Below are 17,445 nucleotides of genomic sequence, written 5' to 3'. Positions count from 1 at the left end.
CAGACAACTAGTGCTGTAAATATGCCGGATTTAGCTCAAGGCTAATTTCCATCCGCAGTCCCATAAAAAAACAAGACAAGAACATACAAAATATAAAACATACAACAAATCAAGACCATGATCAAATTTGTCATGAAATGTCTTCCGTTACTGCCCCCTGTTGCTGCATAATTTACTGATGGAGCAGCAGACACAGCTATTAATGGGAGCAAAAGTATTATCCTGAGCTTGTCTGGTAAACAGCAAGCTATAACTTTTTGAAAGGATGAATACATAACCTTAACTTTACTTTCCCCCTTGCTATGTCCCCACAGGAATGACAATTTTACAACAGTTTAGGGCATTAGACTAAACTTGTCATTGGCAAAAGAACCTGTTCCCCAGGGAGACCAGGATATAATAGGAACCAGTCAGGGTGAGTGTTGATTCGTTTACAATAGGCCTGAAAGGTTTATTAGTGTCTGTATGGTTTACTCTGGCTCTGTAACCACTACAACACAGGTGAACACACACATGAACAAAATACTATTACAGTCACATGCGGACTTAATGTCTTTAATGTGTTCAATATTTAGTGCATTACGCATGAGAGAAAGTTATCTGTCTATGACACAATGCCTTTACCAGATGTCTTCGGTGCAGTTCTTCAATACAACCACTAAGGGTCAGTAAAGAGCCATTGAACCACGCTTGTGTTCTGCCACGGACTAGAACCGCAACATTTACAGCAAAGTCAATCGAACAGGCAATGTTTTATGTTTTTATTTAATCACTGGTTACGTAGGTGAATAATTTACCTGTGGAATATCCTGTCTTGCCTTTCAAATGACCTACTTCCACCCCGGTTTTCCCCATGACAGACAGCCGCCCCCATGTGTTTGGACTTTGGAGGGAGGAGGGAGGGAGGTCGTCGTCACAACCGGCGCTCATATACACACAGAGCCCGCCTGCCTGCCTATGCCCACCGCCCCGGACCACCGAGAGCTGCCAGGCTTTGAGGACTTCATGTTTGGACTATTACCGTCGTGCAAAACCATTCTTTAGCGAACCGAGATGGCCAGTGAGCGCATGGAAATGAACGGTGATGCTGATCCGGCCGGTGACGCTGAGGTAATGGACTTCTTTGTTAAGCCCATAATAACCAACTGATGACAAGGGCAGTGACCGTAAACTCTTCACATATCTTCGGATTTCTGGATTTCTCCCCCCGTTATTCTCAGATGAACCAGAATCTTTAACATAAGAACTGAAGAAGCTCATATTGACTTTGACGTTGACGTAAAGGGTTTTAAATAATGACCTATTTGGGATACGTTTTGTAAGGTTTTCCGGGTTAAATAGTAACTGGACAGTTTTTTCCCCTCTGTCCCTGCGCGTTTTGTGGGGGATGCGCTCAGACTTCACATAATCACAGGCGATACCGACCGACCCATGTGGACGAGAGGGCATGAAAGAATACAAATGGGACGTGAACACTGGCATTTCAAGTGCAGAGTAAAAAAAATAGCCTAATTAATGACTTTGTTATTAACTTTTGACACAATCGAGGCTGTCTTATAAGTTATCCTCACACCTGACCTTAAACACTCAATAAAAGAAATCTTCTCTATGCATACTTTCCATTCAAAATAGTTTTCTTGTGGATTAACCCAACTCCTTCATTGTTTATGCTGTGAAATTCTTTAAATTCCAGGCCATAATCCCTTATTGGCCGTGGGATAAAACCATCTAAGTGCTGCCCCGGAGACCACAAACCAGTAACAAATATTAGTCTATTTCTGATATAGGACAAGTTCCATCCATCCATTTTTCTTCCACTTGTCCGTTGCCGGGTCATGGGAATCACACTGCACCAGCCCTTTATGGCTCCTCCTGCAGGTGGTGGGTCCGCAGAAGGACGGCCTCATGGTTCTACCCGGGCCTGACGGTCTCTCATAAGGGGCTTCTGAACCGCTCTGGTCTGACCCGTCACCTAGGACCTGTTTGCCATGGGAGACCCTACCAGGGGCACGAAGCCCCCGACAACAGAGCTCCCAGGATCATTCGGGTGCTCAAACCCCTCCACCACGTTAAGGTGGCAGTTCCAGGAGGGGATAGGACAAGTTACTATTTTAAAATACTTTAGTCACTGTTGGTAAAGAAGCTATTTAGAGATTTATTTCCCCCCTCCTTTGAGTTGTGGCAGAGTGCAGAGTTAGCCCTGCACTAGAGAATTTGCCAACCTGGGCACAAGGGTGTCATTGTTGGGCCGTCCAAACACACATCAAATCAAACTGTAACTGCAGCACATGAGAAGTCCCAGGTGCAGCAGGTAGCAGCAGTGGGATGGTCTCATGTGACTGGTGCCAGTAGTTACAGCGCAATACTCAATAGCCCAGGGGCCTGTGTTTACCCTGAGTAGTTTCACTGTGGAAAATAATCATCTTCACATCCCCTTTGAATAAAATAAATATTGCTTCATTATGGAATGCCTGTTAAACTCCCAAAGTATTGGTCAAAATGTGGTACAGATGCTACAGGCTGCTTTTCATGTGGTGGAGCTCAGGAGCATTCATTTCTTTAGGCTAAAGAACTCAAAAACATTCATAATTAAAAAGAAAGAATGCAAAATAAAATACTGTTGTAAGCACTACCGCTTTTGTTTTAAAAATAGACTTGAGTGTTGTACTTTCACAATATAGATGCTGATTCATTTTTACCCAGAGAATTTGGGTGGAGCAGTTTCCACTTATGCATATGATTTAGCTGTGACCTAGAGGATAGGAAATGGCTTGGCAAAGAGTGTACAACAGAAGAGAAAAGAGTGACCTCTGAAGACTTGCCTCTTCCTGTTTTTCACAGGTCATTTGTTTTCACTTCCACTATTAACTTGTAAACACACACACACACATATATATATATATATATATATATATATATATATATTGTGCTATGCTTTTGACACATCCTGTAACCAGTGGTGACATCCGTTAGGGTAAGCCGTTAGGGGCCCCGTGACCCTTGAGATAGATGTGGTCAGGACTTATCTGAAGGTTTTAGCCTACAAATTGTACATATTTTAGGTGGTTGGGGAAACTAGAGCACCAGCAGGAAACCCACCCAGACTCATGAAGAACATGGAAACTCTACACCGAAAGACCCAGACGGTCTGAGTATTAAAAACAACAGTACAAATCACTCCCACACAGGGGTGTTTTTATAAATATACTTTGCCAAAGGAAATGAATGGAAGACATAGATTTTCAAAATAAATATGAGATTCACATTTCCTCTTCTTAATATCTTAAGCAGACTGAGATTTCCCCATAACACAATTTTAGCTATACTATCCGGTGGGGGTAGCACTTTTTCTGTTCTCATTAAACTTGACATTTTTAGGGTCTACTAATGTATCTAATGTTCACTTGCTGACTAATATCATTTATTGATCTGGGGTAGAGCTGAAAAAATTACTCGTAATGTTTTGAAATTGCAATTTCAATCACAGAAGCTGCCATTATTTAAGCTATTAAATGACGTGTAGCCCCAACACCCTGCAAACAAGATACTATCCCACATCTGGTCTTAATATGTTTTAGTGCTCCACAAACCTGTTCATTCGACCATATTAGTCTTCAAAATGTGCCCTGTGTAAACGGAATCATGGTTTAGAAATAAGTCAGAAACCTAATCTCTTATACTGTACATACAGTATGACATGTAAAGTTGTGTACTGTTTACACAACTTTCCAGTGTTATTTGTTGCACAGGTGCCTCTGCGGGGCCATGGGAGGAAGCTACAGAGCCCTCTCAACATGAACCACTACGCCAATAAGAAGAGTGCAGCGGAGAGCATGCTGGACGTGGCTCTGCTAATGGCCAATGCTTCACAGCTCAAAGCCGTTCTGGAACAAGGGCCGGACTCCTCCTTTTATACAATTCTTATAGTCCTCATCAGCATCTCCCTCATACTGCAGATACTGGTGGGCATACTGCTCATCTTCATAGGTGAGTACTAGTACCTCATGGTTTGGGCGCAAATACTTTGGTGTTAAGTATTTTTGCTCACTTAATAATAATAATAATAATAATAATAATAATAATAATACATCAAACTTGTATAGCGCTTTTTTGGACACTCAAAGACGCTTTACATGTGGAATAAAACAAAACAAAATAGGGTGTTTAGGAAAAAGCTAGTTTGAACAGGTGGGTTTTGAGTACTGATTTGAAGGTTGGTAGTGAGTCAGAGTTTCTGATGGGCTGTGGGAGTGAGTTCCAGAGAGTGGGAGCGGCGATGGCGATGGCGAAGGCTCGGTCTCCCAAGGTCCGGCGGTTTGTGCGGGTGATGGGAGTGAGGCGGTTGGAGTCGGCTGAGCGGAGGCAGCAGGTGGGTTGGTGCTGTTGCTCGGTGAGGTAGGGCGGGGCCAGGTTATGGAGGGACTTGTAGGTGAGGAGGAGGAGCTTGTACTGAATGCGGTATTGAACATGGAGCCACTGGAGCTGTTGGAGGACGGGGGTGATGTGTTCTCTGGACCGGGTGTGGGTGAGGAGGTGAGTGGTGGGATTTCCGTAGAGGAGGCTATTGCAGTAGTCGAGTCTGGAAGTGATGTATGCGTGGATGAGGATTTCAGCTGTAGACTGGGTAAGGGAGGGGCGGAGGCGGGCGGAAGAAGGATGTTTCAGTGATGTTGTTGATGTGTGTTTTGTATGAGAGGGCGGAGTCCATAATGATGAAGAAGCATGTAGATGGTGAAGAGGAGGGGGCCGAGCACGGAACCTTGGGGGACACCGTGAGGAGTGCTGTGCCGGAGATGCCAATTGATTTCAGACGGTGGAGGAGGACAGTATGGTCTATTGTGTCGAGAGAGGTCGGGGAGAGGAGGATGGATATGGAACCAGAGTCTGCGGCAAGGAGGTCATTTGTGACTTTGAGAAGTGCTGTTTCTGTGCTGTGGTATGAACGGAATCCGGATTGAAATATTTCGAAGAGCTGAGAGGAGTGGAGATGTTGGTGGAGTTGGGTGATGACTGCGCGTTCCAGAATTTTTTTTTTTTTATCATTAAATTTTTATTGAGAAGAACATACAGTTTAAACAAATTTCAGAGTACAATAAAATTCAGTTCCTCTTTTTTATCAATAAATCCCCCACCCCACCTCCCTCACCACCCCCCAGACCTCCCTCCCACCCCCCAGACCTCCCTCCCACCCCCCAGACCTCCCTCCCACCCCACAGACCTCCCATCCCACCCCCCTGCCACCCACCGAATATTCATGTACAGTGATGTTGTTACAATATACAATATGTCAAAAGAGTACTTTAAGATTTTCAATTAATTGTGTCCATAAGTCAATTGTGTTGGATGATGCATTGTTGATCCTTGCCGAGGACAGTTCCATATAAGCAATGTCTCTAAAACAGTGAAGCCAGTGAGTGAATGACACATCATTACTTTTCCACCTTTGCGCTATGATCTTTTTGGCTGCTGTGAGGCCTGCAAGCCAGATTTTACACGTTCTTCCCGTTAGCCTTATACTTGAGTTATCATTCAAAAGATGTATTGTGGGCTCCATTGGTAGAGCAACCTCTATTAGTGTACTGAGGCAGCTCACAACTTTACCCCAGAGCTCCTGAACTCCTGGACATTCCCACACAACATGGATGAAGGAGCCTATGGTCCCTGGGAGACAAAATGAGCAGTAAGGATCAGGTGCCGTCCCCATTCTATGCCTCACAACTGGGGTTAGGTATGCTCTATGGCAATATTTCAAATGTATATATTGGTGATTAGAGTTTTTTGAGGCTTTCCCGATATTCTGCCAAATTAACTCCCAGTCAGGATTAAAAGTGTCATTTGAAATTTCTTGTTCCCAAGCTTTCATTCCCACTGAGGGCACCACATTTTGATTCAATAGTTGATCGTAGATATAGGACACTATCCTTTTAGGGGCATTCCGTAACAATTCAGAAATGGGGTGATCGCTTAGCTCTGATCCCCAGGGAACTCCATAGGCTTTACAGGCAGATCTTATTCTGAAATAGAAAAATAAGGAGTGTTTATCAATGTCGTAATTTGATACCAAATCTTGAAAACTAAGAATAGATTCTTCCCCATTAATGTCTTGCAATACTCTAATACCTTTGTTATTCCACTCTTTGTTTGTAAATGGTTTTCCCCCTGAGATAAAATTACTGTTGTACCACAATGGTGATAATTTATGCCACTTTTGCTTGTGCTTAAGATATCTTTCCACTGCTCTAAATACCACCAACATATATGACAGAATTGGACCGTACCGCAGATTACATTTTTTAGTAGGCAATCCTACAAAAAGAAAGTCTCTCAGCTGCAGTGGCTCAATAAGATTACTTTCAATGGACTTCCATGCTGATTTTTTGTTATCATTTAACCAATAGGACAAACTCCTCAGCACGAAAGCCCAGTGATAGAGTTTAAAATTGGGACACGCACATCCACCATTAGACCGTTTCCTCTGTAACACTGACCACTTAATAGCAGGGCGCTTGCCATTCCAAATATATTTACGAAGCAAACAGTCGAGTTTTTGCCAAAACCCAGTAGGGGGCGGCAGAGGAATCATGGAACTCACAAAATTTATTCTAGGTAATATGTTCATTTTAACAGTTGCTATTCGGGCTGGGACCGAAGCTGGCAAGTGCGTCCACCGACTAATGTCCTCTTCAATTTTCTTTAGGACAGACAGGTAGCTATTTTTTGCGGTCAGTGTTACATTAGATGTGACCCGAATACCCAAGTAAGTAGTCTCTGTAACTATCGTTACTTCTGAAGGAAGAATTACCTCTTCTTTATCAATATTTACTAACATTAATGCTGATTTGGAATAATTAACCTTGTAGCCCGAGAGATGACCAAAATATTTAAGCTTCTCCAACACAACGGGAAGAGAATGTTGCACATCAGCCATGTAAATCAATGTGTCGTCGGCATAAAGCGACACAGAGTGTGAAGATGAACCAATAGTGATAGGAGATACTTGTGGACAGTCCCGAATTAATTGTGCCAATGGTTCAATAGACAAATTGAATACCAAAGGCGATAAAGGATCGCCTTGCCTACTCCCTCTTTCAATTTGAAATAATTCAGAAAAAACCCCTCCTGTACATATCCTCGCTGATGGATTTGAGTACAGTGTCTGTATCATGCCAATAAATTTATCCCCAAATTTAAATTCTTTTAGTACCCTCCACAAATATGTCCATTCTAGGCGATCAAACGCCTTTTCAGCATCCAAAAATAACAGCCCGGAGGCTGGGGGGATTTTATGTGATGAGCCGAGTATATGAAGCAGGCGCCGAACATTATCAGAAGGAAATCGGCCTTTCATAAAGCCAGTTTGATCGGGATTAATAATTTTTCCAATTACTTGTTCCATCCTGTTGGCCAAAACTTTAGAGAATATTTTTAAGTCAGCATTAATCAATGAAATCGGTCGATAATTTGCACACTCAAGGTGATCTTTCCCTGGTTTCGGAATAACAGTTATTAGAGCAGTGTTGAGGTCACGATGGAATGAACCACTATCAATAGCATGATTTATTGCTTCAAGCCAAATTGGGCCAAGAAGATCCCAGAGTTTTAAGTACAGTTCAACTGGAATCCCATCGATTCCTGGTGTACGGCCAGTTTTGGTATTTTTAACTGCCTTTAACAGCTCCTCCAGCGTTATTGGTTTATCAAGATTTTCAGCCTCAATTGTTGTTAAAGTTGGAAGATTAAGGCCTGTAAAAAAATCATCTAGATCATTCTCTGACGGTTTTCCGCCACTAGTATACAACTTTTTAAAATATTCTTTAAAAGTTTTATTTATATCCTCAGTTGAGGTTAGCAACCCTTTTTGATTACATCTAATGGCTGAAATTGCACTCTTGGCCTCCTGTTGTTTTAAAGTTAGAGCCAGAAGATGACTTGGCTTACTACTTTCCGAATAATATTTAGATCTCGTCACCTGCATCATATACTCAACTCTATTTCTCAGTAGGTCATTTAACTCTGCCTGCTTAGATTTAAGGGTATTTGCTTTGGGTGCATTATAAACTTTTTTAAGGTCCTTTTCCAAGATCTTACATTCATTTTCCAAATCTGAAATCTTTTGTAATCTGTTTCTGTGAAGATTTGAGCTAAACTGTATTGATATGTTACGAATACATCCCTTAACCGATGCCCATATTAGCGTCTTGTCTACAATAGTGTCCATATTTAGAGCAATAAATTCTGTTAATTGGGCCCGCATTTGTTTCAAAAATTCTTCGCACTTTAAAAGGGTAGTATTAAATCTCCACCTGCTATTCCTGTTCTTAACCATAGTGTAGTTAAAGGTTGATATTATTGGGTTGTGATCCGATATGTACTTCGGTAGAATGTCAATAGCACTAATTGCCGGGAGAAGACTAGAAGACACCATAATATAGTCAATACGGGAAAATGTTTTATGCCTCGCTGAATAAAAGGTATAATCCTTTGCTGATGGGTTATGTATTCTCCATACGTCCTTTATGTTTAAGTCTGTCAAAAAACGATTGAGTGCCTTTGAGGCAGCATCTTGAGAGTTGGAGAATACTGAAGCTGTCTTATCAAGGTTCATGTTTGCTTGGGCATTCATATCCGACCCGATATACAATTGGTAGCCAGAGAGTGTCAGTAATCGTTTTGTTATTGAAGGGAAAAAGTCACTTTCAAAAGTATTTGGTGCATACAAGCTAATAAGTGCAATCTTTTTACCCTGAGCGGACACACAACAATATGACATTCTACCTAATTCGTCTGAGCCGGTCTTCTCAATTAACAAATTCAAATTTCGTCTCATAATTATCATGACTCCTTTAGTACGCGTGCCATCTGATGACCATGCAACTGGCTTGTACAATCTATTCTGCATTCTAACCACATCATTGGGCCTCAAATGAGTTTCCTGAAACATTGCTATATCTACTTTCTTTCTGTTGAGAAAATCTAAAACCTTGGATCTTTTATAGGGAGAGTTTAAGCCTTTAACATTAAAAGACATAATTTTGAAACATTTCGGTTTAACAGCATCAATACATTTAAGAGTATTACCCTCATTACTGGTGGTGGCAGCCCCCTCCCCCACCCCGTCCCTCTGCCCCCCCTCTCCCCCTTCCTCCCTTCCCCTATCACGATCACCCTCTTGTTGCATCCGTGAGCGTCACTTGGCAACGTCACACGCCAGCCTCCGATCCCGACCCCTCCTTGTTTACATTAAACAGAATCCCCAACTAGTATCTTAACACAACCGCAGCGCCATAATGCTGCAACAACATTGTTTATCTAAACTTTAACACAGGTAAAATATAAATAAATAATAATAATAATTGAAGTAAATAAAGAGCCCTTACAAATTCGAACCAGTCTGTATATCAGATAACCTAAGTGATAATTTAAGTGATCTGGACATTTTTAAACTTAGTACCACGATCTGGTCATTCGCAACTAAAAATTACAACTTTGCTCCTGCCCGTAAAATAAAATGTCAAAGAACTGAGCCCTCTTCATAGAGCCCTCTTTCAACAGAGAAATACCAAAACAGAAATAGTCCAATGTTTGTGCGTAAAATCAACTCCAAACCTGCTTCTTGACCGTAGATCATTTCACCCAGAATCAGAGTCAACAAGTTGTTCCTCCAAACCCTCGCCTTCTCCGTCCTCCCGCAGTGCTGTGGCCAGAGCTTCCTCGGCTTGCCCTGGCGTTTCAAACGACATCCTCTTGCCCTTGTATTTCACCTTCAGGGTTGCTGGATAGACCAGGAACGCTTCAATGCCTTTCTTCCGAAGTCTGGCTCGAACATTGTTGTATCCTCGCCGTTTCTTACTTGTCGCGGTGCTGTAATCTGCGTAAAACCACAGCGGAGTGCCATCTGGGAGACTCGGTTTGGATTTTCTTGCTCCCTCAAGTATAGCCTGTCGGTCAGCGTAACGCAGAAGACGGAATATCATGGTCTGGGTTTTCGAAGCGTTGTTTGAGTAGATCCGATGTGCTCTGTCGATTTCCACATGAGACCCGCGGAGAGACGGAATCCAGGTGGGGAGCATCTTCCGAATATACCCGCGCGGGTCGTCACCCTCTGCTCCAGTTGGTAAGTTTACCAGCCGCACATTGTTTCTTCTGGCTCGGTCTTCTTGCTCAGTCAAGTCCTCACGCAGTTTTGCTATCTCCTCCCAGCAGCGCGCAGTATCGGTCTCGTTTTTTCTGAGGTTAGCTTGAATGCTATCCACTTTGCTGAAGACCGTAGTGAACTTTTTAGCATGAGTGTCCATCTGCTCGTTCAGTGACCGCAGAATATTACTGTTTTCGGTCAGCGTCTTCTCGATGGGGGCAAGAGACTCCTTAATAGAATCTTTGATCAGTTTACTGGCATTCTCGTGAAAAGTCGTCATCTCGTCAGCCAAGGTTGTCTTGATTAGCGCAGCTAGCTCCTCCGTTAGCTCAAGGGCTGAGGGGCGAATGGAACCTTTGCTGCTGCTCGCCTCTTGTTTTTTCCCCAAACCTTGTTCTCTTCTTGTTGTCATTGTTAGACAACTCAGGGCGCACATTAGGTCAATTAAAAAAGTTATTGGGTTTTGAAAATATATCAAAATAGTACGGGGTTTCGCTCGGAGCTCAGCGCATCGCCGCCATCTTGCCTCGTGCCTCACCGGAAGTCCCGCGTTCCAGAATTTTTGAAAGTAACGGGAGAGTTTGAGCGGGGATGGGACAGATCCAGAGATAAGGGAAGTGTTGATGATGCTGGTGATGAGTGGGATGAGAGTGGGTATGCAGGTTTTGAGGAGGGGAGATGGAATTGGGTCAAGCTGGCAGTTGGAGAGTTTCATGGTTGAGAGGGGTTTGGGGGTGTCAGAGGGAGCCAGTGGAGAGAAGGAGGAAAGGCTGTGGAGTGTGAGTGGGGTGAGTTTATGTTCGGAGGGAGGAGAAGCGGAGGAAGTGGATGCAAGTGAGCAATGTATGGCTTGTCCTTTTTTAATGTTACTGCAACTAGTCAGTTAGTCATTGGTGAATGTGGTAATGTGCTACGTTTTCTTGTAAAAATGACATCAATTCCCATTTTACAAATACGAAAGGTCTCGATCATCACTGTCATAGGATTGAGTAAATTTGGATTTGCCGTAAGCGATGTGGTGTTTCGCTTTTGGTAGCAGATCAGAAGATCTTTCTTTTACAATAGTTCTGCTTTCAAAGAAGATAGTCTCCTCCCCTGCTCCAACACTCAGTTATCTTCTGCTATCTTTTGTGAACAGAGAACACTGCTGTGATCGACGGATGCATTCAGAAAGCTTTAACAGGAAGAAACACTTGCCAGTTGGCTCAGATCTCAGCTGGTTCCAATTTAAATACTTCTTATAAGGGCGTGTACAAAATAGACACTATTATTTTTATCAACAAGTCAGATTCTCTTTGTGGAACTTGATGTTCCATTTAAAAAATACTGTTGCTGGAAATGTTGGAGTTATTAAAAAGAAAATATGAGGAAGTGTGCTGCATAATAAAGCTAAACAACTTTGAAGTAAACATTAATCTGTATGAACTTCCTCTCACCAATTTCAGGTTAATGTGAAATCTCTCTAGGCTTTGGAGTCGGTATTTATATTCCCTCCTCTGCACAAGTCCAAACCATCTCTGCCATTTGCCTATAAAATAACCTGTATCCAGCTACAGTACAGAAAACTTTAACACCTTTTCCTTTTCTTTTTTATAACCACATCAGATAGAACTCACATCAACCTGTGCAAGTCTTTTTACTTTTTTTTTTTCCACTTTATGCCTTTACTTTGTAAAATGTGACACTTGTGATGTTGAAGGAAAGAAGTATCATGAAATAATCATTTGAATGTAATGCTGTACCATTGTGTGTGGGGTTGTATAGTGGCCTCTTGTGGAGAGAAAGGCAATCTAACCTCTAAATGATTTATTCTTGTGCTTTCAGTGAAGTGGAACCTCAACGATGCAAACATGCACTATAGACTGAACATCTTGGAAAATGTGACTACTGCCCTGGTTTTTATTGTAGTTGTCGTCAATGTGTTCATCACTGCGTTTGGTGTGCAGCAGCCACCAAAAAGTGGATAACATTATTTTATTCATCATTTGTCTGTTGGACTTTGGACCAATTGTGCTACGGACAACAGTCTTGTCCATAACAACAGCCTTCCTAAGCATGTGAAAGCATGCTGCTGCTTTCAATAACAACTCCACTAGTGAAAAGACCAAGAAGATGTCGTGTTTTTATATTCTATTGAGTTAAAAGTATTTATATGCAAGATGGTAATACAGTACATTCCTGCATTTGCTTTAATACCTCAAGTCACTGAAACTAAATGCCTTCTTCATATTTCAAAGACACGGACCTGTCATAATGGTCAACAATAAAATTTGTAAATGTTTTATGTACAAACTATGACCATAATAACTTGTAATTGAGTGTTACAGTGTTATAAAATATGCTTTATTTAAGCTGGTTACATCCAAAAGTGACTTTGGACCAGTGCATTCTCTTTACATTTTAAACCTCTTCATTTATAAAGTGGACCTCACACTGTATGTTTTTATTCTATGCAATTCGTACTATGTGTATTGTCAATGTTAGTGTTTTTCTTTTCTTTTTAATATACATATTGTAAGACTTTTATATTTGTGTGCCTGCCTCATCACATCGTTAGAAGAACTTTTTTTTTATTTTATGAAAGTCATAACAACATGTCCAGATTATGGTCATGACTCATCACTCAAATGTTTATTTTTTAATTGTATTTCAATTTATTTGGCCATGTTTTTGCTCTTGTTATTTTATACGTTATTTGGTTATTTGGACTCAACAAATAATTGGCCAGAGTTTCAAGATACAACATAACTCATTTGTAGCTATTTCTATCCAAAAAGTTAGCAATTTGTTCCATTTTGTATGTAATTATTGCATAAATCCAGACATATCTTATTTCTATGACCAAAGATCTTGTCATTTTAATATGGCACTGAATAAACTGTAATACGTTTGAGTTCTTTTTTTTTTTGGGGGGGTAAATTAAAAGACAAATAAAGCATGTGTAGTTATTAGGCATTACTCTCTTTATTAGAAAAACAATTATAAATGCTTGGACATCTCAACATAAGGCATTTATACACAATAAATTGGAGGGCCAATACTACGGAGCCCCTAAAGCGACAAAATAATTATAGTGTGCTCCAATGTATTTTTTTTTTTTTGCCGCTCGAAACCTGAATACTGCCACGAGTTCGTATATGAGATGAAGACACTAGTGGAGCAGCGCTGCTATTGTTAAAACTAACAAAACCACCTACATCAATGATGTGAACGTTGCTTTTTTAGCACTCAGGGTTGGGGAGGGGCTTCTCCCTCAGAACATTTTGAACCGAACATCTGTAATTTCCTGTAGTTTGATGCATTTTAGATGCACCAATTACATTACAACATAATAGTAAAATTACATTTATTAAAAATGAAACATTATTTGTTAAAAGCATATGAAAAAAAAGCATATTTCAAGAGCATATGACAGTTATAACTATTTATTTTGCTTTCCTGTTTTAACCTGACAAGGTTTGCCATATCTTTTTGTGTGTTTTTACTGTAAACTTTGACCTTCTAAGGATAATCGGAGGGTCTGCTCTGCTGGAAATATCACGAAAAGTAGTGGACATTTTTTGTGGACATTTTAGTGTATGCACCCTGTATTTTTTATTTTTTTGTAATAATTTTATTTATATATAGGCATAACTCTTCCTCACCCTCCGCGGGCGGTCTCTTTTTCCTCCTCTACCAGAGGCCTGGGAGCTTGAGGGTTCTGCGCAGTATCTTTGCTGTTCCTAAAACTGCATTTTTCACTTGTGTTCCTTTTTCCTGATGTTGAACACGAGACACTAGAGAAATACCAGGGGCTCAGAGAAGAGCTGGAGAAAACCTGGAGGGTGAAGGCATCAGTGGTGCCTGTGGTCGTTGGGGCACTCGGGGCAGTGACCCCCAAACTGGAGGAGTGGCTCCAGCAGATCCCAGGAAATACATCAGACATCTCGGTCCAGAAAAGTGCAGTTCTAGGAACAGCAAAGATACTGCGCAGAACCCTCAAGCTCCCAGGCCTCTGGTAGAGGACCCGAGCTTGGAGGAAAAAGAGGGCGCCCGCGGAGGGTGAGGAGGAAGAGTATATATATATATATATATATATATATATATATATAGAGAGAGAGAGAGAGAGAGAGAGAGAGAGAGAGAGAGAGAGAGAGTTAGTTATTATAGCGAGAGAGAGAGACAGTTAGAGTTATTATAGCCTATATAGCAATAGGCTATATAGCAATAGGCTATATAGAGAGAGACTAGAGAACGGCATTGTGTGACTTTTAGTCTGCTTGATAGAGAGACTAAAAGTCACACAACGATGTTCTCTGATTGGACAGACAAATGACAAACATAGCACCTTTTAACTAAATCTAATCATCATGCCACAGAACACAGATGCAGCATGTGCATGCAGTGCTTCACACAAATCAGGTCATAAAACCCCAGACCACTGAAGGCTGCCAGGTTTTGAGGACTACATGTTTGGACTATTACCCTCGTATAAACCATTCTTTAGCGAACCGAGATGGCCACTGAGCGTATGGAAGTGAGTGATGCTGATCCGACCCGCGACCCTGAGGTAGGGAACTTCATTGTTAAGCCTAAGAACCAACTGATGACGACTATAGGGACAAGGGCTGTGACTGCAAAGTCTTGACATGTCTTCAGCTGTTGCTGAAAATATTGGATTACTCTCCCAGTTCTTCTCAGAGGAACCATAATTCTTTACCATGAACATTTAAGCCAAGAAGAAGCTAATCTCATATATCTATTAAAGCGGGTCTTTTGTGTGTGTGTTTCGTCTCCTTTTCAATATTGTTCGTATTGTTCTTACAGTACTTTCTTTTTGACGTTTTTTTATTGCTGCTTTTTAGTCAGGTTTTTGTGGCCCTTTTTGCCTTTTATTCACTTTCTAATCGTGTTTTTGTTGTTTTAGTTACTTTCTTGGTCAATTTTTTGTTGTATTTTCATCTTCGTGTTTGTCCCTATTTTGACGCGTTGTTCAAGAGGTTTTTAGATTTGGGTAAAGCCAAACTGGAGAGAATGTGCTCGGTTCAGGTGGGAGTTAAGAGGTAATAGAAAAGAATTGGATGATTAATGTCGGTCTCTTTTTTCCCTCCAAGCTCGGGTCCTCTACCAGAGGTCTGGGAGCTTGAGGGTTCTGTGCAGTGTCTGCAACACTTTTTTGGACTGGGATGTCTGATGTATTTCCTGGGATCTGCTGTAGCCACTCCTCCAGTTTGTGGGGTCACTGTCCTGAGTGCCCCAACAACCACGGGCAGAACTGATGCCTTTACCCTCCAGGCCTTCTCCAGCTCTTCTCTGAGCCCCTGGTATTTCTCCAGTGTCTCGTGTTCCTTTTTCCTGATGTTGAAATCGCTTGGTAATGCTATGTCAACCACAACAGCTTCCCACTGCTCTTTGTCCACCACCATAATGTCTGGTTGGTTCATCATTACCATTCTGTCCGTCTGTATCTGGAAGTCCTTGGCTCGGTCATTCTCCACCACCTCGGGAGGTGTTATAACTGGTGGCGTTGGTGCACTCCTCATTGAAGTGGATATACAGTATGAGGTCACAGTGTCCGTAGCCTTTAACGCCTCCCAATCTGTTGTTTCCTAACAAGAGCGTAGCTCTTCCACAGTCACATCTTATAGTGCTCCACAAACCTGTTCATTCTATCATATTAGTCTTCAAAACGTGCACTGTGTGAACTGAATCTTGGTTTAGAAATAAGTCAGAAAACGAATCTCTTATACTGTACTGTATGACATGTAAAGTTGTGAACTGTTTACACAACTTTCAAGTGTTATTTGTTGCACAGGTGCCTCTGCGGGGCCCTGAAAGGAAGCTACAGAGCCTTCTCAACATGAACCACTACGCCAATAAGAAGAGTGCAGCGGCGAGCATGCTGGACGTGGCTCTGCTAATGGCCAACGCTTCACAACTCAAAGCCGTTCTGGAGCAAGGGCCGGAAATCTCCTTCTACGCAATTCTTATAGTCCTCATCAGCATCTCCCTCATACTGCAGATACTGGTGGGCATACTGCTCATCTTCATAGGTGAGTACTAGTACCTCATGGTTTGGGCGCAGGCCTTGGTGTTAAGTATTTTTGCTCACTGTGCCCTGTATGTTACTGCAACTAGCCAGCTAGTGATCAGTGACTTAACAAAATTGCACTTTTTGAATGTAGTAATGTGGTACGTTTTCTTGAAAAAATGACAAAAACGAAAGGTCAATGATCACTGTCGGATTGACTAAATTTGGATTTGACAAGAGTGACGTGGGGTTTCATTTTTAGTTGCAGATCAGAAGATCGTTTTAGTTTCCTCCCCTGCTGCCACACTCACACCGTTATCTTCTGCTATCTTTTGTGAACAGAGAACACTGCTGTGATCAACGGAGGCATTCAGAAAACTTTAACAGGAAGAAACACTTGCCAGTTGGCTCAGATCTCAGCTGGTTCCAATTTAAATACTTCCTATAAGGGAGTGTACAATATAGACGTCTATTACTTTTTTTTTAATCAACAAGTCAGATTTTCTTTTTTTAAACTGTTGCTGGAAACCTTGGGGTTATTAAGAAAATACGAGGAAGTTATGAGGAAGTCTGTATGAACTTCCTCTTACCAAAACACTTCACCATCTCTGTCATTTGCCTCTAAAATAACCTGTATCCAGCTACAGTACAGCTTCAGCTTTATCTATACAAGGCTTAACTTTTTGCTCCTAGTAGTTGAGCTTTTCTCTTCTTTGTAATCACATATTTTTTTCCACTTCATGCCTTTATTTTGCAAAATGTGACACTTGTGAGGTTGAAGAAAGGTATCATGAACTAATCATTTGAATGTAATGCTGTGCTTTATTCTTGTGCTTTCAGTGAAGTGGAACCTCAACGATGCAAACATGCACTATAGACTGAACATCTTGGAAAATGTGACTACTGCCCTGGTTTTTATTGTAGTTGTCGTCAATGTGTTTATCACCACATTTGGTGTGCAGCAGCCACCAAAAAGTGGATAACATTATTTTATTCATCATTTGCCTGCTGGACTTTGGACCAATTGTGCTACGGACAACAGTCTTGTCCATAACAACAGCCTTCCTAAGCATGTGAAAGCATGCTGCTGCTTTCAATAACAACTCCACTAGTGAAAAAAACAAAAAGATGTAGTGTTTTTATATTCTTTTGAGTTAAAAATATTTATATGTCAGTACATTCCTGCATTTATTTTTAAACCTCAAGTTACTGAAACTTAATGCCTTCTTTATATTTCAAAGACACTGACTTGTTGTATCATGGTGGTCAACAATAAAATTAGTAATATGAACAAAGTAAG

General features: G+C 41.4%; 2 protein-coding genes across 2 annotated transcripts; both read left to right on the top strand.

The window, feature by feature from the left end:
* The first annotated feature begins 895 nt into the window (after positions 1-895).
* LOC306980155 (ninjurin-1-like) lies at positions 896-12,828 on the top strand. Its single transcript, XM_079579412.1, has 3 exons — positions 896-1,110; positions 3,750-3,987; positions 11,960-12,828. The coding sequence occupies exons 1-3, from the start codon at positions 1,054-1,056 to the stop codon at positions 12,100-12,102; spliced, it is 438 nt and encodes a 145-aa protein (XP_079435538.1). The 5' UTR covers positions 896-1,053; the 3' UTR covers positions 12,103-12,828.
* A 3,123-nt stretch (positions 12,829-15,951) lies between these two features.
* On the top strand, positions 15,952-17,287 carry LOC306980158 (ninjurin-1-like). Its single transcript, XM_079579417.1, has 2 exons — positions 15,952-16,167; positions 16,986-17,287. The coding sequence occupies exons 1-2, from the start codon at positions 15,975-15,977 to the stop codon at positions 17,126-17,128; spliced, it is 336 nt and encodes a 111-aa protein (XP_079435543.1). The 5' UTR covers positions 15,952-15,974; the 3' UTR covers positions 17,129-17,287.
* Positions 17,288-17,445: the final 158 nt, after the last annotated feature.

Source organism: Gobius niger, assembly GCF_951799975.1.
Source record: "Gobius niger genome assembly, chromosome: 20".
Lineage (NCBI taxonomy): Eukaryota > Metazoa > Chordata > Actinopteri > Gobiiformes > Gobiidae > Gobius > Gobius niger.
The sequence above is the reverse complement of the archived record's forward strand: the minus strand, read 5'-3'. Positions and strand labels throughout refer to the sequence as shown.

Excerpts from the sequence above, each read along its gene's own strand:
- LOC306980155 (XM_079579412.1), top strand. The coding sequence starts at position 1,054 with ATGGCCAGTGAGCGCATGGAAATGAACGGTGATGCTGATCCGGCCGGT. Across the intron at positions 1,111-3,749 it reads ATCCGGCCGGTGACGCTGAG|GTGCCTCTGCGGGGCCATGG; the intron begins GTAATGGACTTC and ends TTTGTTGCACAG. Across the intron at positions 3,988-11,959 it reads CATACTGCTCATCTTCATAG|TGAAGTGGAACCTCAACGAT; the intron begins GTGAGTACTAGT and ends TTGTGCTTTCAG.
- LOC306980158 (XM_079579417.1), top strand. The coding sequence starts at position 15,975 with ATGAACCACTACGCCAATAAGAAGAGTGCAGCGGCGAGCATGCTGGAC. Across the intron at positions 16,168-16,985 it reads CATACTGCTCATCTTCATAG|TGAAGTGGAACCTCAACGAT; the intron begins GTGAGTACTAGT and ends TTGTGCTTTCAG.